This window comes from Aethalodelphis obliquidens, unplaced genomic scaffold (assembly GCF_003676395.1).
Source record: "Aethalodelphis obliquidens isolate GAN/ISIS:26980383/991018 unplaced genomic scaffold, ASM367639v1 scaffold6, whole genome shotgun sequence".
Taxonomy (NCBI): Eukaryota; Metazoa; Chordata; class Mammalia; order Artiodactyla; family Delphinidae; genus Aethalodelphis; species Aethalodelphis obliquidens.
This window is the reverse complement of record NW_020837950.1, coordinates 54,392,495-54,413,556: the sequence shown is the minus strand read 5'-3', so window position 1 is coordinate 54,413,556 and position 21,062 is coordinate 54,392,495. Positions and strand designations below refer to the sequence as shown.

The 21,062-nt window shown below is 38.1% G+C and overlaps 1 protein-coding gene across 1 annotated transcript in view; it reads left to right on the top strand.

Annotated features, from left to right (window-relative positions):
- Positions 1 to 21,062, top strand: part of PDE5A (phosphodiesterase 5A) — a 120,402-nt gene that overhangs the window by 26,920 nt on the left and 72,420 nt on the right. Inside the window, exons 3-6 of the mRNA XM_027103612.1 lie at positions 12,859 to 12,930; positions 14,597 to 14,686; positions 17,908 to 18,045; positions 20,338 to 20,405. Of these exons, the coding sequence (XP_026959413.1) occupies positions 12,859 to 12,930; positions 14,597 to 14,686; positions 17,908 to 18,045; positions 20,338 to 20,405 (368 nt within the window). The remainder of the gene's footprint in view (positions 1 to 12,858; positions 12,931 to 14,596; positions 14,687 to 17,907; positions 18,046 to 20,337; positions 20,406 to 21,062) is intronic.

The following is a 21,062-nucleotide window of genomic DNA, read 5'->3' as shown; positions in this document are numbered from 1 at the left end:
CAACACAATAATTCTGAGTTCACAGAAGAACAAAAGAAAACCATAGGCAAAATTGCAACATGCTTGGAATTACGAAGTGCAGCTTTACAGTCCACACAGTCCCAAGAAGAATTTAAACTGGAGGATCTGAAGAAGCTAGAACCAATCCTAAAGAATATTCTTACATATAATAAAGAATTCCCATTTGATGTTCAGCCTGTCCCCTTAAGAAGAATTTTAGCACCCGGTGAAGAAGAGAATTTGGAATTTGAAGAAGATGAAGAAGAGGGTGGTGCTGGAGCAGGGTCTCCTGATGCCTTTCCTGCTAGAGTTCCCGGGGACACGGGTTCGAGCCCTGGTCTGGGAAGATGCCACATGCCGCGGAGCAACTGGGCCCATGAGCCACAACTACTGAGCCTGCGCGTCTGGAGCCTGTGCTCCGCAACAAGAGAGGCCGCGATAGTGAGAGGCCCGCACACCGCGATGAAGAGTGGCCCCCGCTCGCCGCAACTAGAGAAAGCCCTCGCACAGAAACAAAGACCCAACACAGCCAAAAATAAATAAATAAATTTATTTAAAAAAAAAAAAAAAACTGGACCCAGGGAGAATGAATACAAAGCAAATGCCCTTTTCTTCCCATCTTGTTTTAGGAAAGCAAATAACGTATGGCAAGGCTTTTTTGTTTACAGAAGATCTTCCCTCTCTGTCAGTAACCTAGGCAGCCACCCTGGATAAATTTCTTGCCTCTCCCAATTACTGTTTTACTCTGTTCTGTTCTTATACAGGACACAGTTTTCATTTCTGGTAAACTATAATAGTTCACTTTAGTGTACTATGCTGATATATTGTGATGTATTTTAAAATAGACGCCAGAAGCTTTAAAATACAGCTAGATACAATTTATGTATTATCCTGATAACTTTCTTGGTAATAAAAGTACAGGCAGACCTTGGAGATGCTGCAGGTTTGGTTCCAGACCACCGCAATAAAGTGAGTATTGCAAGAAAGCAAGTCACACAGATGTATTGGTTTCCCAGTACGTATAAAAGTTACGTGTACACTATAGTCTGTTAAGTGTGTGATAGCATTATGTCTAAAAAAACAAGGTACATACTTTAATTAAAAAAATACTTTATTGCTGGGAAAAAAAAAAAAAAAAGAGGAAACATTAACAAATATTAATGCTTAGTAGTTCTATATCAATGGCTCTCAAAGTGTTTTTTCTCCCCACACCAGCAGCCTTTGGCATCACCTGAGAACTTTTAGTAAAACAAGTTCTCAGGCGCCAACCCATATCTCTGACTCTGAAACTCTGGGGGTGGGATCCGCAAGCTGTGTTTTAACAAGCCCCATTTTACCACTATTCTAGATGACATGGATACTTACTGTACTTTTGATATTAAAAATTAAAACTAACAATCTCAAGCTTTTCTTTCCCACTCTCCCAAAGCCGTTTTAGGCTATAAGTTTCAACTCCATAAGTAAAGGCTTATTAAGAGTATGTATTTCTTACTCACACACGAAGTTTTTGTATGTGGACAGATCTCTTAATATCAAGCAAAGAGCAGAGAAAAAAATGGGCAAAAAATTTTTTTAACATCTTTATTGGAGTATAATTGCTTTACAGTGTTGTGTTAGTTTCTGGTGTATAACAAAGTGAATCAGTTATATGTATACATATATCCCCATATCCCCTCCCTCTTTTGTCTCCCTCCCACCCTCCCTATCCCACCCCTCTAGGTGGTCACAAAGCACCGAGCTGATCTCCCTGTGCTATGCAGCTGTTTCCCACTAGCTATCTATTTTACATTTCGTAGTGTGTATATGTCAGTGTTACTCTCTCACTTCGTCCCGGCTTACCCTTCCCCCTCCCCATGTCCTCAAGTCCATTCTCTACGTCTGCATCTTTATTCCTGTCCTGCCCCTAAGTTCGTCAGAACCATTTTTTTTTTAGATTCCATATATATGTGTTAGCATACGGTATTCGTTTTTCTCTTTCTGACTTACTCCACTCTGTATGACAGATTCTAGGTCCATCCACCTCACTACAAATCACTCAATTTTGTTACTTTTTATGGCAAAATAATATTCTGTTGTATATATGTGCCACATCTTCTTTATCCATTCATCTGTCGATGGACACTTAGGTTGCTTCCATGTCCTGGCTATTGTAAATAGTGCTTCAATGAACATTGTGGTACATGACTCTTTTTGAATTATGGGTTTCTCAGGGTATATGCCCAGTAGTGAGATTGCTGGGTTGTATGGTAGTTCTATTTTTAGTTTTTAAAGGAACTTCCATACTGTTCTCCATAGTGGCTGTATCAATTTACATTCCCACCAACAGTGCAAGAGTGTTCCAGCATTTATTGTTTGTAGATTTTTTGATGATGGCCATTCTGACCGGTATAAGGTGATACCTCAGAGTAGTTTTGATTTGCATTTCTCTAATGATAAGTGATGTTGAGCATCCTTTCATGTGTTTGTTGGCAATCTGTATATCTTCTTTAGAGAAATGTCTATTTAGGTCTTCTGCCCATTTTTGGATTGGGTTGCTTGTTTTTGTGATATTGAGCTGCATGTGCTGTTTGTATATTTTGGAGATTAATCCTTTGTCAGTGGCTTCATTTGCAAATATTTTCTCCTATTCTGAGGATTGTCTTTTGGTCTTGTTTATGGTTTCCTTTGCTGTGCAAAAGCTTTTAAGTTTCATTAGGTCCCATTTGTTTATTTTTGTTTTTATTTCCATTTCTCTCAGAGGTGGGTCAAAAAGGATCTTGCTGTGATTTATGTCATAGAGTGTCCTGCCTATGTTTTCCTCTAAGAGTTTTATAATGTCTGGCCTTATATTTAGGTCTTTAATCCGTTTTGAGTTTATTTTTCTGTATGGTGTTAGGAAGTGTTCTAATTTCATTCTTTCACATGTAGCTGTCCAGTTTTCCTAGCACCACTTATTGAAGAGGCTGTCTTTTCTCCATTACATATTCTTGCCTCCTTTATCAAAGATAAAGGTGACCATATGTGCGTGGGTTTCTCTCTGGGCTTTGTATCCTGTTCCATCAATCGATATTCCTGGTTTTGTGCCAGTATCATACTGTCTTGATTACTGTAGCTTAGTGGCATAGTCTGAAGTCAGGGAGCCTGATTCCTCCAGCTCCGTTTTTCTTTCTCAAGATTGCTTTGGCTATTCGGGGTCTTCTGTGTTTCCATAGAAATTGTGAAATTTTTTGTCCTACTTCTGTGAAAAGTGCCACTGGTAATTTGATAGGAATTGCACTGAAACCGTAGATTGCTTTGGGTAGTATAGTCATCTTCACAATGTTGATTCTTCTAATCCAAGAACATGGTACATCTCTCCATCTGTTTGTATCATCTTTAATTTCTTTCATCAGTGTCTTATAGTTTTCTGCATACAGGCATACAGGTTTTTTGTCTCCTTAGGTAGGTTTACTCCTATTTATTCTTTTTGCTGCAGTGGTAAATGGGAGTGTTTCCCTAATTTCTCTTTCAGATTTTTCATCATTAGTGTATAGGAATGCAAGAGATTTCTGTACATTAATTTTGTGTCCTGCTACTCTACCAAATTTATTCAGTAGCTCTAGCAGTTTTCTGGTAGCATCTTTAGGATTCTCTATGTTTAGTATCATGTCATCTGCAAACAGTGACAGCTTTACTTCTTCTTTTCCGACTTGGATTCCTTTTATTTCTTTTTCTTCTCTGATTGCTGTGGCTAAAACTTCCAAAACTATGTTGAATAATAGTGGTGAGAGTGGGCAACCTTGTCTTGTTCCTGATCTTAGAGGAAGTGGTTTCAGTTTTTCACGCTTGAGAACAATGTTGGCTGTGGGCTTGTCATATATGGCCTTTATTATGTTGAGGTAGGTTCCCTCTGTGCCTACTTTCTGGAGCATTTTTATCATAAATGGGTGTTGAATTTTGTCGAAATGTTTTTCTGCATCTATTGAGATTATCATATGGTTTTTCTCCTTCAATTTGTTAATATGGAGTTTCATGTTGATTGATTTGCATATATTGAAGAATCCTTGCATTCCTGGGAAAAACCCCACTTGATCATGGTGTATGATCCTTTTAATGTGCTGTTGGATTCTATTTGCTAGTATTTTGTTGAGGATTTTTGCATCTATGTTCATCAGTGATACTGGCCTGTAGTTTTCTTTCTTTGTGACATCTTTGTGTGGTTTTGGTATCAGGGTGATGGTGGCCTCGTAGAATGAGTTAGGGAGTGTTCCTCCCCCCTGTTATATTTGGAAGAGTTTGAGAAGGATAGGTGTTAGCTCTTCTCTAAATGTTTGATAGAATTCGCCCGTGAAGCCATTTGGTCCTGGGCTTTTGTTTGTTGGAAAATTATAAATCACAGTCTCAATTTCTGTGCTTGTGATTGGTCTGTTTATATTTTTTATTTCTTCCTGGTTCAGTCTTGGAAGGTTGTACTTTTCTAAGAATTTGTCCATTTCTTCCAGGTTGTCCATTTTATTGACATATAGTTGCTTGCAGAAATCTCTCATGATCCTTTGTATTTCTGCAGTGTCAGTTGTTACTTCTCCTTTTTCATTTCTAATTCTATTGATTTGAGTCTTCTCCCTTTTTTTCTTGATGAATCTGGCTAATGGTTTATCAATTTTGTTTATCGTCTCAAAGAATCAGCTTTTAGTTTTATTGATCTTTGCCATCATTTCCTTTATTCATTTTTCCTTTATTTCTGATCTGATCTTTATGATTTCTTTCCTTCTGCTAACTTTGGGGTTTTTTGGTTCTTCTGTCTCCAGTTGCTTTAGGTGTAAGGTTAGGTTGTTTATTTGAGATGTTTCTTGTTTCTTGAGGTAAGATTGTATTGCTATAAAGTTCCCTCTTAGAACTGCTTTTGCTGCATCCCATAGGTTTTGCGTCATTGTGTTTTCATTGTCATTTTTTTCTAGGTACTTTTTGATTTCCTCTTTGATTTCTTCAGTGAACTCTTGGTTATTTAGTAGTGTATTATTTAACCTCCATGTGTTTGTATTTTTCACAGCTTTTTTCCCGTAATTGATATCTGGTCTTATAGCGTTGTGGTCAGAAAAAGTACTTGATATGATTTCAATTTTCTTAAATTTACCAAGGCTTCATTTGTGACCCAAGATATGCTCTATCCTGGAGAATGTTCCATGAGCACTTGATAAGAAAGTGTATTCTGTTGTTTGTGGATGGAATGTCCTATAAATATCAATTAAGTCCATGTTGTTTAATGTGTCATTTAAAGCTTGTGTTTCCTTATTTATTTTCATTTTGGATGATCTGTCCATTGGTGAAAGTGGGCTGTTAAAGTCCCCTACTATGATTGTGTTACTGTCGAATTCCCCTTTTATGGCTGTTAGCATTTGCCTTGTGTATTGAGGTGATCCTATGCTGGGTGCATAAATATTTACAATAGTTATATCTTGTTCTTGGATTGATCCCTTGATCATTATGTAGTGGCCTTCTTTGTGTCTTGTAATAGTCTTTATTTTAAAGTCTGTTTTGTCTGATATGAGAATTGCTACTCCAGCTTTCTTTTGATTTCCATTTGCATGGAATATCTTTTTCTATCCCTTCACTTTTAGTCTGTATGTGTCCCTGGTCTGAAGTGGGTCTCTTGTAGACAGCATATATACGGGTCTTGTTTTTTGTATCCATTCAGCCAGTCTATGTCTTTTGGTTGGAGCATTTAATCCATTTACATTTAAGGTAGGTATTGATATGTATGTTCCTATTACCATTTTCTTAATTGTTTTGGGTTTGTTATGGTAGGTCTTTTCCTTCTCTTGTGTTTCCTGCCTAGAGAAGTTCCTTTAGCATTTGCTGTAAAGCTGATTTGGTGATGCTGAATTCTCTTAACTTTTGCTTGTCTGTAAAGGTTTTAATTTCTCTGTCGAATCTGAATGAGATCCTTGCTGGGCAGAGTAATCTTGGTTGTAGATTTTTCCCTTTCATCACTTTAAATATGTCCTGCCACTCCCTTCTGGCTTGCAGAGTTTCTGCTGAAATATCAGCCGTTGACCTTATGGGGATTCCCTTGTATATTATTTGTTGTTTTTCCCTTGCTGCTCTTAATGTTTTTTCTTTCTTTGTATTTAATTTTTGATAGTTTGATTAATATGTGTCTCAGCGTGTTTCTCTTTGGGTTTATCCTATATGGGACTCTGCGCTTCCTGGACTTGATTGACTCTTTCCTTTCCCATGTCAGAGTGACTATAATCTCGTCAAATATTTTCACAGTCCCTTTTTTTTTTCTTCTTCTTCTGGGACCCCTATAATTCGAATGTTCCTGCATTTGATGTTGTCCCAGAGGTCTCTGAGACTGTCCTCAATTCTTTTCATTCTTTTTTCTTTGTTCTGCTCCCTGGCAGTTATTTCCACCATTTTATCTCCCAGCTCACTTATCCGTTCTTCTGCCTCAGTTATTCCGCTATTGATTCCTTCTAGAGTATTTTTAAGTTCATTTATTGTGTGTGCATCACTGTTTGTTTACTCTTTAGTTCTTCTAGATCCTTGTTAAATGTTTCTTGTATTTTGTTCGTTCTGTTTCTGAGATTTTGGATCATCTTTACTATCATTACTCTGAATTCTTTTTCAGGTAGGTTGCCTATTTCATCTTCATTTGTTTGGTCATGTAGGTTTTTACCTTGCTTCTTCGCCTGTAACATATACCTTCTTGTCGTTTCATTTTTTTTCTTTTCTTTTTGATGGTGGGGTTGTATTCCTGCCTTACTGGTTGTTTGGCCTTAGGTGTCCAGCGCTGGAGTTTGCAGGCAGTTAGATAGAGCTGGGTCTAGGTGCTGAGATTAGGACCTCTGGGAGGCCTCGGTCTGATTAATATTCCCTGGGGTCTGAGGTTCTCTGTTAGTCCAGCGGTTTGGACTCGGAGCTCCCAGCACAGGAGCTGGAACCAAGATCCCGCAAACCGGTTGCTGGGGGTTCCTCCCATCCCCTTAGGTGTCCGTGGTCCCCCACTGGTGCCTGGTAGGTGCTCTAGTTGTGCGGAGACACGCATTCTACATCCTGCTAGTCCGCCAACTTGACTCCGCCCTTTGTAACAACTTTAAATGGAGTATAATCTAACGCATACAGATCAGGAAGCTGTCTTAGAGAACACCATTCTCTGGCCCATTTCAGTTCCTCCTAGATCAACAAGGAGGGTGACCGCTCTGGCCCAGACCAAAGAAATCTACCACCTCGCTGAAGGTGGGGGCTCAGATCCGGGCGACCGTGAGAGGAGGGACCAGACCTGTCCAAGGCAACCCCTCTGAAAGCATGAGCCAAACCTGTCCTTTAATGCGCTCCGTACATCCCAGAGCCCTCCCTTAATGCAGGCCTCACCAAGCACACCGAAATGGGCAATGTTTATTAACGATTACTCAGATGTGAATTGTCCAGTAAGTACATCACCTAAATAAAACTTTGATATCTGACACTTCTCCCATTATCATCAAGAACAAATATCTGTGAAGCACTGAGTACATTCAGAGTCTGATGCTTCCTTAAGACATAAGATATAAATCATGTCCTTAGGAAACAATTGAGTTGGATGTGAACAGAGAAAATGAGGTTAAAAATGAGAATACCTCATTGTCAGATTATAGCACCTTCAGCTGCAACACAGAATTTCAGGGGTCTTTGAAGGGAAGCTTTCTGGGGCAGCCTCAGCTGAGAAACTAGAAGGTAATATTTCAAGGAGTGACGTGAGCAAAGGTCTTTGTAGCATTCTACTTCAAAGGCCCATGTAAGTGATTTTAGTTCAAGTTGAGCCTATGGAATGAGAGTCTTCAGTTTTTGTCCTATAGATGGACGCATGGAAGTATTAAAAGCTTTGAGCAATGAGATGACTTGTATGTGCAAAGTAGTGTTCCAGGAAGGGAAATTTGGACTTAAGTGTCATAGACGGACTGAGGCAAGAAAACAATTAGCCATGAGATGCCAGGGCTTTCAAAGAAAGTGAGGATTTAGATGGTGAAACACAAGATATACTGTGGGGTCAGGAAGAGCGAACAAGGAATGGGAGCATGTACGAGTAATTCTAATGGAACATATTAGTTTCTTATTGCTGCTGCCAAAAACTACTGGAAATTTAGTGGCTTAAAACAACACAAATGTATTATCTTATAGTTCTGGAGGTCAGAGTCCAAAATAGTTGTCACTGGGCTGACACAAAGGGTCGGCAGGGCTGTCTTTCTATGTGGAATCTCTAGAGAAGAATCTATTCTCTTGCCTTTTCCTGCTTCCACGGGCTGCCCACATCACTTAGCTTGTGGCCTCTTTCTATCTTCATAACCTGCAGCCGCGGGACTTCCCTGGCGGCCCAGTGGTTAAGACTCCACGCTTCGAATGCAGGGGGTGTAGGTTCAGTTCGATCCCTGGTCGGGGAACTATGATCCCACATGCCTCGAGGTCAAAAAAACAAAAAAACATAAAACAGAAGCAATATTGTAACAAATTCAATAAAGACTCTAAAAATGGTCAACATCAAAATAACAAAAAAGATCTTATAAAAAAACCCAAAAAACCCTGCAGCTGCATCTTAAAATCTGTCTGACTCTCCTGCCTCCCACTTTCCATCATAAGGATTCTTGTGATTGCATTGGGCCCACTCAGATGATTCAGGATAATCTCCGTCTCCACATCCTTAACTTAATCACATCTGCGAAGTCCCTTTTGTCTCATTAAGGCAGCATAGTCATAGGTTCCAGGGATTGGGATGAGGACGTCTTTGGAGGCCATTCTTTTGCCTATACCACAAGGAATATGACCATAATTTGCTGATTGCCTAGGATTTGGAAGAGAGGTGGAAAAGCCTGGATTGGTCATGTCAACCCTCTCAGTTTCATTTTACCCGTAAAACAGGGGTGGGCAAGAGGATGGGGGTGGGATTCCCTTCCAAGCCTAACACTCTGACTAGAATGTCAGCTCCATGAGTACAGGGATTTGTGTCTGTCTTGTTCACTACTGAGTCATCTTCATTGTCTAGAAAGTGACTGGTATATTAAAGGTACGTATTAATTATTTGTTGAGTAAAATATTTGTTGCTGAATGAATGACCGAGTCAAGAGAAAGTTTGAAAAGAGCACTGGGAAGAATTCTCCACTGGCTCCTGTCTACATTAAGTTCTTGTTTTCCTGGTGAAGTAAGGTTTTCAGCTTAGGTTACAGATGGTCTAGAATCCTGTCATTATAATAGAGACATTCTGCAGGTGGGACAGAGGGATAGCTAAGATTTGTAGAGTTTGTTCCTTTTCTCCCTGGCTTTTAGCCTCCATGCTGAGCATCTCCTGGAACTAGGAACAGGGAAATGTATAGTAGGGATTGATGTATGGCCTCAGTAAGGGTCGGGGCAGCTGCTGATTAAAGAAGAAATTGCTCGCTGTGGCAGCGATCACTTGTCCCTGAAGCGACCAGCTGTCACATTCCTCACTGATCACCCAGCGAGAGTCAAGTCTTGCCCTTTGCATTCCTAAAAGAACACTTGACCCTGTGAGGACATAATATTCATTTATGCTCTGAAAAGTGCCAGTGAAATAGAAAACAGAGAAGCCTCTTTGTGCTTTAAAAAAAAAAAATAGCATAAAGTATTGGTGTTTGAGAGTACTGCAGGTAGATAGCAGGTAGGCAGAAGTGATTGGGCTTCTGATATGGAAGCTAAAATTTTTAGGGGCTTTGCCTCTCAGATATGAGGTCTGACAAATTCTTGCCATAAAAGCTGTCTTTGAAAACTGACATTTAAAAACCTTGTCTTGAAGAAAATTAATTTGTTTAAAGGAGCAATAGATGGTAGAAGGAGGCAAGACTTTTTATCAACACAAGGAGGCCGGGGGTGCAGGTTTTGCTAGGCTCCTTGAAATTTGGAGAATCAAAGTCTTTTTGTCTTTTACTGTCTTATGTTACCATGGACAAACACTATACCTTTTCTCTGATTTTTATCTGTTATTTTTATCAGTGGTATTTTTAAAATGTCATCCAGCTAAGTATTGAGGCACATGTGAGTACCATATTTATTTTCCTGATCTAATAGTCCCTTGAAAGAACTTGCCTGTTTTTTAAAAAAATAATTAATTATATTTAACTAATCATCCCTTAAACAAATTAACCTCTAATGTCTAAATCTATAAAATTACTAGCGAAAGAAATAATTGGTCACCGAAAAGGGTGAAAAATTCTTCACTGGAAGTCTTCATTCCATGAAGTTGCCTAATGATTAATATCTTGCTCTAATGTTAGGGGGACAAAATTAAATATAGTAAAGAGCTGGTGTTCAGGGGGTACAAAGTAGGGTTTAAAGCCTGTGAACAAGACTTCTGATCAGTTTGCCAGACTGAACAGTTGCAGAACACCACCCACCTCCCCATTCTGCCAACAAGTAGAGAATAAAGTTTCACCAAAAGCGATTTTAAAAATTACAGATAAGCTCAAGAAAGGGAAATCCCCAGGTATCAGAAACAAAGAGGGGAACCCAAGGTAAGCAGCGTGAATGACCAGAGTCCAGATGGGCTTCGGAGATGTGAGATTCAGGATGGTAGGGTGAATGCCTGCGGGTAACATCTGCAGGCAGGGGTGATGCGTCCCCTCCACAGGCACGGGTGAGGGCAGGGAGGGGAAACTAAATTCCCAGGGGAAGCCTAGGTCTGTAAAGTTTCCATCCGTGGAACCAGGCCTGGAAAACTTTTCAGCAACGAGGAAAGTTTGCCTCTGCCTGCAGCTGCGAGACAAAGAAGAGACACCGGTGAGCCATGAGAGCAGGGCTTGTGCCCCACAGGGTATGGAGTTCAAGTTCATGCCACCAGTGCAGTGCCAGACAAGCAGCAAGTTGCTATGCCTGACACTTCATGACTCAGGGGACTAAGGCTCCCATGGAAAACAGTCCCTGCTATGGGCGAGCTTACACTCAAAACTCAGTATGTTCTAAGAGATGAAGGACAGCTGGCACTAGTATTTAAAGGAAAAAAAGACAGAGGAAGAGGGGAAGGAGGAGGAAGAGGCGGGGCTGAGAAAAGAATCAAATAGAAATTCTCGAAATGGAGAACGGTTATTGAACTACGTGAGCAGTGTTGTATTGGTTGAAAATCGTCTTGCTTGTAGTACATTGACTCACACGGCTCCAGGTACAAACAGCACATCAATACATGCTTCTTTTATTACTGTATAATTATCCAAGAAGGTTTGCATAACAGTCTCTTTATCTGTTTTAATCTCTTCTTCCTTAAAATGAAGATTTAAAAATTTAACTCTTTTATCAAACCGTGTATTAAAGACAAATAAAAACTCAAATGTCATCATTTCTGAGAAACCTTCTCTTTTATGCATATTTGGTCTCCCTTCTGTGCTCTTAACAATCTGTGGGCGCCTGTATCATCAAAGTGATCATATGTGTGCTGTAAATATATGTCTGTGTATCACCCATTCTTGATTCTTGAGCTCCTTCCGGGTAGTCTTTCTCCCAGTTTTTATCACTCCTTGGTGCACGGTGGTCACCACAATATTTGTTGAGTAAATGAATGAATGCTTAAAATGAAATCACCAAGTCATACTGGTAGCACTATGTATTAGACCCCAGTGACCCTCAAGAGGCTCCCATCAGTTATATTCAAGTGAATGTGCCTGGCTGCAGTCCAGACGTTTTGACCTCAGACAAAAGCTTTTGTAGGCATTTTGTCATTGAGATTGGAGCATGGAGAAATCTGTTAGCCAAGAGCTAAAGAGTGTAAAATAGGTACAGGATAATTGGGTGATTCTGCTTTTTAAAATCAACATCTCTTTACTCTGTCATAGGGTGGGGAGGAAACGTGTTGAGAACAGAAAACTACATCAGACAAGAATGTATTTCTCTGTCCTTGCTCTGCTATCTTGGAAGGGCATTTTTTTATATCCATTTCTTAAAGCTATGGGCTAGAGTGAGCTGAGAAAAAACGATGGACCATTCACACAAAACTCAGGACTTTAAAGTTTAACCATTTAGAGGATAATAGCTTTTTACACTGATATTATATTGTAGAAGGAGGAAACAAGTAGAATTTATAAGTAGTAAAGAGGAAGCAAAAGTAAGTTGAAGGTCTTTAAAAGACTAATAAAGTAGTAACACAAACTTCAAGTTGGAACTAAATGGGTAAGTAAAATATACTTTTAAGTAGGAAGATGAGAAGTTTCTTCAAAGTCTTGCTAAATGTGTTGTGGAAACTTAAGACATATTCCCAGAGTTTAGCTCAGTCTTCTTAAGATGTAGTTTATCTTTCAAACACCTTCTGATTTGAAATAAGGCTCAGTCTGTTTTTCAATAAAACTTCTTTCCACCAAAGTAAGTCTATTGAAGGTAAGATACTTTTCAAGTTCAGAAATTTCAAAAGAAGTTGGACAACATCCCTACATTAAGAATTATTTTTACCCTAATTGGTCCTCCTGCATTTTCAATTCTGTGACTGGCCATTGGTCCTATTTCACTTTTAGTAAAAGATCATTTAGCCCATTTGAAATATTATATTTAAAACCAATATAAAATGTTCATTTAATCATATATTCTGTTTGAAATGTGATATAAATTTAATGTTTATTTTTTATTCAAAAGCCATGAAAAATATTCACATAAAAAGTGATTGCCAATAATTTCTTTCACAGGGCAGCATGAAATCCCAGAATGAAATATAGTTTGGGACCCAAGAAGTTAGAAACATTTGAACTCTTATTAGGAAAAAGAATGTACAAAATGATACAGGACTAGTTCAGATGCTGTGGGGTTAGTTTTGATTTTGTAGCTTATCGTTATCGTAAAGCACATGTAGAAATTATTCTGTAAACACGCTTTGGTGACTTTATACCAATAATTTCAGTCAGCGAAATTACCAATGTTCTCTTCTTATACCAGGTTGTTGGTGTAGCCCAGGCCATCAACAAGAAATCGGGAAATGGTGGGACATTCACCGAAAAAGATGAAAAGGTACCAAAACTTGGGTCTGGTATGATCTCAATTTAGGAAGATGCTTTTTCTCTTTAGAGTTGTATAGACCTCTGGAATTAGTGATTGCTGAAATTGTTGATCACCAAAACATTATGGTTTAAAATGATCCGAAATGTTCAAAAGTGTCTCTTGCCTCTGACTAAATCAGTGCTGACCTGAGTTGTGGAGTAGTTGTGGTCTTCAGTCAACAGAACCCCGTCCCCACTGCCTCCTCACCATGCCACCAGGCCTCCCCCAGGGCTGTGTGCATGTTGCGGCCATCCGGAGGGTGATACGGTGTTCTAACTCTCTCATTTACCTTTCATCACTGCTATAAGGAAATTCAACCTTACGTAAAATCCCTAAAGCACTGCTCCAAGTTCAGTTGCTCCAGGTCAGCTTAAAATTAGCATTGCCTCCTGGTGAAGCAAATGCAGAATGTTTTATAAGCTTTGTATGCAGACGGTGGGGTGCCAAGGTGTGAATTCAGGCTAAATGATGTGAATTTAGCTTCAGAAAGAGTGCAGTCAGCATTATTTTATTACCCTTCTCGTCCAACTCTGAAGGAACACATTCCTCACACCACATCGACATGCTTTCCTTTTAAGGACAGAAGTCCTTAAACCTGTTTATAACTTCGTTCTGTCAGTAGGTCTTGTTATTTCTCTCCTTGAATATGCAATTATATGTATATCATGGAGCCCACTGAGTTCTTCCTATTCAAGCCCACTGCTATTTCTGTCACTCCCCTGAAAATTAGTAGGAGCTTTTGGAAGACATTCCAACAAGACAGAGTTATTTTTGTCTCATGTTGTAGGCTGTGTTGGCACTAGTGTTGGTCCCTGTGTCTTAATTGCTTCAGAACATAGCAAGTACCTTTCTAAATTAGTGTAATAGACATCTAGTCTCCTATTCCGTTAATGACACCTGAGGATATTTGGCGGGGAACATGGTTCTAGATTGGCTATTTATTCCACTATTTGTTTATAGTCCATTAATGTAAACCCCTCTTGAAAGATTTGAATTCTTAGGCTGTATCATCTCTTGGCAAAATAAATTCATGATTGTGAATAAAGTATGCCATGTAAGGATTTCCTTTCATCAATAATTAGTATAATTGTGAGCACATCACCTTCGTATAGTATAATGAGGGTGATAGATCAACTTTAAAATGATATATTTAAACTAATACTAAATTTGCAATTTAGTATGGGACTAATATTGGCTATATTATTGCCAATATTCTCCTAACAAGATTGTGAGCTTTCAGTTTGCCCCAGTAAGAAGTTACAGGCTATTTTTATGGTCTTAGCTGAAACCCAAGTCTTAATATCATTTAGAGACTACACCAAATTTTGCATAGAGTGAATTTCAGTTTCACATGGTGTACAGAGATCTGTGTCTCCTCTCTTTCTCTTTGCTAATTTCCAACTACTGTATGACTTTAGGAGACTGTGTTAACGGTTGTCATCTACTGGTTGTACCATTTAGCCCACAGTTGCTTTGCACCAGTTCCTAATTTTATGCAGAATAAACATCTACGCTGCTGGTTTCCAAATAGTTATTTGAACTGTAAATATTTTTGAATGTTGTTTGTGTTTCAAGCAATATAACAAGACAGGTTATTGACAGTTCTTATTTGGCTGTTGTCTTGCCTGTTTTCTAGGACTTTGCTGCTTACTTGGCATTTTGTGGAATTGTTCTTCATAATGCTCAACTCTATGAGACTTCACTGCTGGAGAACAAGAGAAATCAGGCAAGTCTAATTACTAAAGAGAGAGTGTAGAAATTCTTTTTTAAAAAATGGTTAAATCGTTATCCAAGTTTTATATATATATATATAATATGTATATTATATATTATATATATATATTTATATATATCATTAGAAATCCAAACCGTGCAGATTCAATTTCTAAATATTTTAACTGTTTCTTCTAATAGTTATTTTTTCCATTTTGTATTTTCCATGAGCTGTGGCTTTATCACTGTTAACAGATGAAGATTTATTTACCTTACACCACCCTTTACTTTGCCATTATGGTACCAGTATTTTTATGTCACTGTTTAAAGTTATTGGATGAGTTGTGCGTGTAATATTAAGAGTTTTAGTTCTTATTCTATCAGAGACATCATCTCTTTTTTTTTTTCAGAATATGCTTCTGTATTTTATTATTCATGTTAAAAGATACAAAATGTGAACATTATTGTAGAGAACTTCTAGAAGCATGGGAATAAGCTCAGGAAACACTGTAGAACACTGTTAGACATCATCTCTTATTTCATGCTTTATAAAATGATGATCTTAGCATCCCTCATCTCTCCTTCCTAATTACTACTCCTTACCTCTGCTTTTCCTATCTGGACTTTTTCATTTATATTGCCCACATTGGTAACATATTTACAGATGGTCCTCGACTTACACTGGTTAAACTTACAATTTTCCGACTTTACGATGGTGTGAAAGCTATACACATTCAGTAGAAACCATACTTCGAATTTTTAATATTGACCTTTTCCTGGGATAGTGATATATATCATGGCACTCTCTCATGATGCTGGGCAGTGGCAGTAGCCACAGCTCCCAGCAGCCACGCCATCACAAGGGTAAACAACCAATACACTTAAAACCATTCTGTCCCCACACAACCATTCTGGTTTTCACTTTCAGTACAGTATTCAATAAATTACATGTGATATTCAACACTTTATTATAAACTAGGCTTTGTGTTAGATGATTTTGCCCAACTGTAGGCTAATATAAGTGTTCTGAGTATGTTTAAGGTAGGCTGGGCTAAGCTGTGATGTTCGGTAGGTTGGGTGTATTAAACAGATTTTCAAATTTAAATATTTTCAACTTAACAATGGATTTATCAAGATGTAACCCCGTCATAAATCGAGGAAGATCTGGTATTGTGCTACAACCATGTTTGACTTTTCTAAAGATTTGTCTAGGCTAATTCTAAAGTTGCAGTTTAAAATAAAGTGTTTATAAGTACCGTGATGTAAATGTTGTTCTTACTAATTATGTAAATGTTGTTGTTCATATTACCTTTGTTATATAACTTAGTTTTTCTTGTTGTTTCTGAAATCTCTTCTTTTTTCCTTGAACTGTTTGCTCTAGTGTAGCCTCATGTTGTTGGTCCCCCTCCCCCTGCAAACTCTCCATTATTTAGGCATTCTCTTGAGTTCTTTTTCATGGAGAATCCTCCAATTGAGGTTCTCTCTCTTTCTTCTTTCAAGCAAAACTATTTTTCCCCATGCCTGCTGCAGAGGGGTCATCATAGAACTTTCCTTCAATGCTTTCTTAGAAAGACTCCACTGGTTATCCACTGGATCCCAGAACTTTTTTTTTCTCAGTTTACTCCCTTGTTCTAGTGTAGCACATTCTCAGTTAACTACTTGAGAACCTGTACTGGAGAGGTAAGCTCTCTGAGTCCTTGCATGTATGAAAATATCTATTGTACCATCCTACCAGTTTGACTGGGTATAAAATTCTGCATTGAAAAATTAGTTTCTCAGAATTTAAAGGTAGTACTGTCTTCTATTAGCATTCATATTGTTGTGATTCTTGGTGCTTTTTTTTTTTTCTATAAGCTTTTTGAATTATTTATTTATTGTTGCTTTTGTAACTGAATTTCACCATACGATTCTTTTTTTCATTCATCATGCTGGTACCTGGTCATTCCTTTCAGTCTGGAGACTTAAGCCCTTGGGTTTTATGTAATTCTTTTTCATTATCTCTTTTTTTTTTTGCGGTATGCAGTCCTGTCACTGTTGTGGCCTCTCCCGTTGCGGAGTGCAGGCCCATGGCTCACGGGCCCAGCCGCTCCGCGGCATGTGGGATCTTCCCAGACCAGGGCACGAACCCGTGTCCCCTGCATCGGCAGGCGGACTCTCAACCACTGTGCCACCAGGGAAGCCCTTCATTACCTCTTTGATAATTCATCTCCCCCACCCTTTAATTTCTCTGTTTAGAACTTATGTTAGATTGTGGACCTTCCGTGGACTTCAACTTCAGCATATTCCTGACGTCTCCCTGCTCCATTTTTGCCACCCATTAATCCAGTCCTCATTTTTACAAACATACTTGTGATTCTTGTCACTTCTCTCCTGCAATCCATCACAGTCCAAACTGCTTGAAAAGAAGATAGGACTTTTGAGGTTCCTTCTTCACTTACCTCTGCAATTTCATCTCCCTAGTTCTCCTCTTTACACTCTATATTCTCATAAAATTTGATCAAAACTTGCAATATGCTACTTTCTCTCAATTCAGTTCTTTTTGATTGAGATATTTTCCTTCCCCACTTAACCTGAACAATTCCTGCTCATCTTTCAGGCCTCAGCAAGGATAGTATCACCTCCAATAAATTTTCTATAATACCCTTTCTCCCCCGCTCCTTGCACAAATACTTTGTGAGACTAGATGAAATCCTGTGTAAGTAAAGAAAAGAGAAATTATCAGGAAGAACACAAAAGGAACTCTTAAAACTTTGTTTATTTTGGACAATATTCGCTGTGCTCTGTGAAAATGTTGGCAATGTTGATAAATGTTGATCTCAGAAGTTTGAATCACCAAAAACAACAGTATATTTTATGTATCAGACACTGTTCAAAATGCTTTATAAATGTTAACTTATTTAGTCCTCACAACAGCTCCATGATTTTGGTACTATTATTATCCCCATTTTCAAGAAACTTGCCCTAGATCACAAAGCTAGCAGGAGGGGAAGCTGGGATTAAAAACGGTTGGCTTTGGCTTCAGAGTCTGTGATCCTAACCAGTGTACTAATTGTACTAACAATCAACAGGGAAATTTTTTTAGTAAGCAGAGACTTATGTATTTAACACTTGAATGGGAACTTGGTTGTAACTTGTTAGATTATATGTAAACAACTTACAACCCATATAAATCATTGTATTGCTTTAATAATTACAAACAATTACTAATAGTAAGCTCTTAATTTTTTTGTGTAGGTGCTGCTTGACCTTGCTAGCCTAATTTTTGAAGAACAACAATCATTAGAAGTAATTCTAAAGAAAATAGCTGCCACTATTATCTCTTTCATGCAGGTGCAGAAATGCACCATTTTCATAGTGGATGAAGATTGCTCCGTGAGTACAGAGTATGACTTTTTTATTTTTAGAAAGACAAAAATTTATATTCCTTAAAACACTGCTTTAAACCTCAGGTTGGCCTCAGAACTCTCTCTCAAATCCAACTGAATATGGTTGTTTATGTAAAGCCAATCCAAGTATGAGCTGTTCTGGTTGAAAAGGGGTAGAGGTGAGGTTGGAGGATGCCTTCAATGTGCCCTTTCACCTTGTTGACCCTCCACTAAGTATTACAGTTACCATTGGTAATGTCAGTGTGTTGCTTTTGTCAATGGCTACACTACCTTGATGGAGAAATACATTGTCACTACAGTGTGCAGACCTTTTTTGGTTGAGAATAGTTGTGCTCTATTGCTATGAACAGGTAGACCACCTTCTGAATGGGTTGGCTATAAAAATTTCTTTTTACCAGCGATTATGTAGAAACCAAAAGGCATGGCCCAATGGAGGCAGTGCTGCTAAAGGTACCTATTAGTCCCAAATTCTTTTTTTTTTTTTTTTTTTTTGTGGTACGCGGGCCTCTCACCGCTGTGGCCTCTCCCGTTGCGGAGCACAGGCTCCAGATGCGCAGGCCCAGCGGCCATGGCCCACGGGCCCAGCCGCTCCGCGGCACGTGGGATCCTCCCAGACCGGGGCACGAACCCGCGTCCCCTGCATCGGCAGGCGGACCCTCAACCACTGCACCACCAGGGAAGCCCAGTCCCAAATTCTCTACCCACCGTGGAAAGCCACTAAACTGTTCTGATTGGTAGATTTCAAGCCATTGATTTGTAATGTAAAGAGACAGGATGTGTGTGGAAAGATGGAGTGTTCTCATACAGTGCTGGTTACTTCAAGACAGGCCAACTGAGTTTGCTGTTAGCAAGGTTGTTTTCTTTTATGCAGTTTCTTTTCCTTCTCAACCAATGAACCACTGTTTTTGGTATATTTCTTTTTGATGTAGTTGTTTGCTTCCGTTTTCATTTAGACCCTGAGAACAGGCTCTTCATTGGTGGGTTAGGAAAAAGAATGGGAATTCTCAAGTGTATAAAGTCAATTACAGTCCACATATGATATCTGAATTGATGGTTTTTTGGGAAGTAGAATAATAAAAGATATTTAAAACTTATATTTTATATTTTTAATTATTTTATTAGATAGTAAGACCGTACTGTGTGATGCAACATTATCTGAATCATCGTGTGTGTGTGTGTGTGTGATTCTCATTAATAGGAAATCAAATAAGCATTCACTATGCTATGAGATAGTGTTCTCATGGATATTATTTAATATTTGCAATCAGTTATAAGCTCCTTAATATAGAGATAATTACAAGATTGGAACTATCCTTTTACAGTTCAGGTCAGAACTCTTTAATGCAGTATGTCAGTTTATCATTTTTGCTCTGTGACCTGCTCTTTGGCATTTAATTTTTGAAAGTTATACATAAGGGCACTCCTTTTTTTTAGACAATTTAAATATCACTTTAATTAACATTCAGCTCATCCAGTTAACCCCTATCATGGCAGCAATTGACTGGTATCAGTGTTGCTTTAAAATATAGCTCAGCAGTATGCCCATTAATATTTTTGCTCGCTTTTTAATGACTTAATTTGGTGGGTGTAGCAATTAAGTGACTTGATGTTCATTTATACTGTAATTATTTTTTGATTAAAAATATTTCAACACATGAGCAAAAATCCAAATGTGAACAAGAAAAGAAATTTACTTAGTTATTCTGTCCCGAAATTAAACTGATATCATTGTTTTATTTGTGTTTCCTTCTAATTTTTTATTCAGTTGTAAATATAGTATGGGTTCGAATGTTGCTTTTTAATTTAACTTCAATTTAATTTAATTTAACTTCAATTTAATTTAACTTCAGAAATACTTCTCTGTGTTGTTAAAATCTTCATAATTTAATGATCTCATAAAATATTACTGAATTAGGTGTCTTTTCAAAAGACCCAACAATAGCAATCAACGTATGCATAAAAGCTAAAACTTGAGGATTTTGAATAAATATAGAGAAAATTTGAAGCTAATTATTTATTAACAGCTGGCAGAAGAACAAAAACTCAAATAAGCATTTTTGCAAGTCAGTATCAGAAACAACAGCAGCATGTTCTAAGGAATAGGAGGTAGACTTGAGGATGTCGTGAGCACTTAGGTCAGTTTTGTCTGAAAAAGTGAAAAGAAATTGCGAGGATTGGTGTCTTCAGTCAGTTCCACAGGCTCATATGTCTGTATTTAGATAGTTTTCATTACATTCTCAAACTTGTTTCTCAGTCTGTGTCGTTGCTCTGTTTTCAGGATTCTTTTTCTAGTGTGTTTCACATGGAGTGTGAGGAATTAGAAAAATCGTCAGATACTTTAACAAGGTAAGAAAACTTAATTATCTGTCTGTCTTTATCACAAGTATGTAATTCTGGCTACATAGTTATTTCACGACCTATTTAATTTAAGGCATAGAAGCTACAGCTGCTTTTTTCCTCCCACAAATAATTTCATTTGTGAAAATACTTTACTATTTGATTTTATATGTCCAGGGTTTTTTCCACTGCATTTGACATGTTGGAGAATTCTTTCATAGAGTGAATGGTGTCACAATTAGTATAGGCCTGGGTACAGTGTGTTTTGTGAACTGACTCATTTAAGACCCACAAGTACTATATTTCAATTATATTTTTTCATGGCATATTAGACCCTCACTGGAAATTTGACAGGCTTCTGAACACATTTTTTTCTATGAGTCTGTTCTGCTTTGGAATCAGCCATAGGATTCAACTAACACCAGAAGGAAGCCTGTGATCTCAGTCACACCAATACATGTACCCTATGGCTAGAATCAGACCAGATCTCTATTGTAGTTCATTTCTTTTTCATGTTTTTATTTTTAATTTTAAAATTAGTATTCATTTTTTGGTGGTTGTTAACTGGTACGCAGGAACAATAGAAAGTATTAACATATCAAGGTTATACTTGTTACTGGCCCAATTGTATATTTGCTTTCTGAAGAATTTTAAAAAGGATTTAGA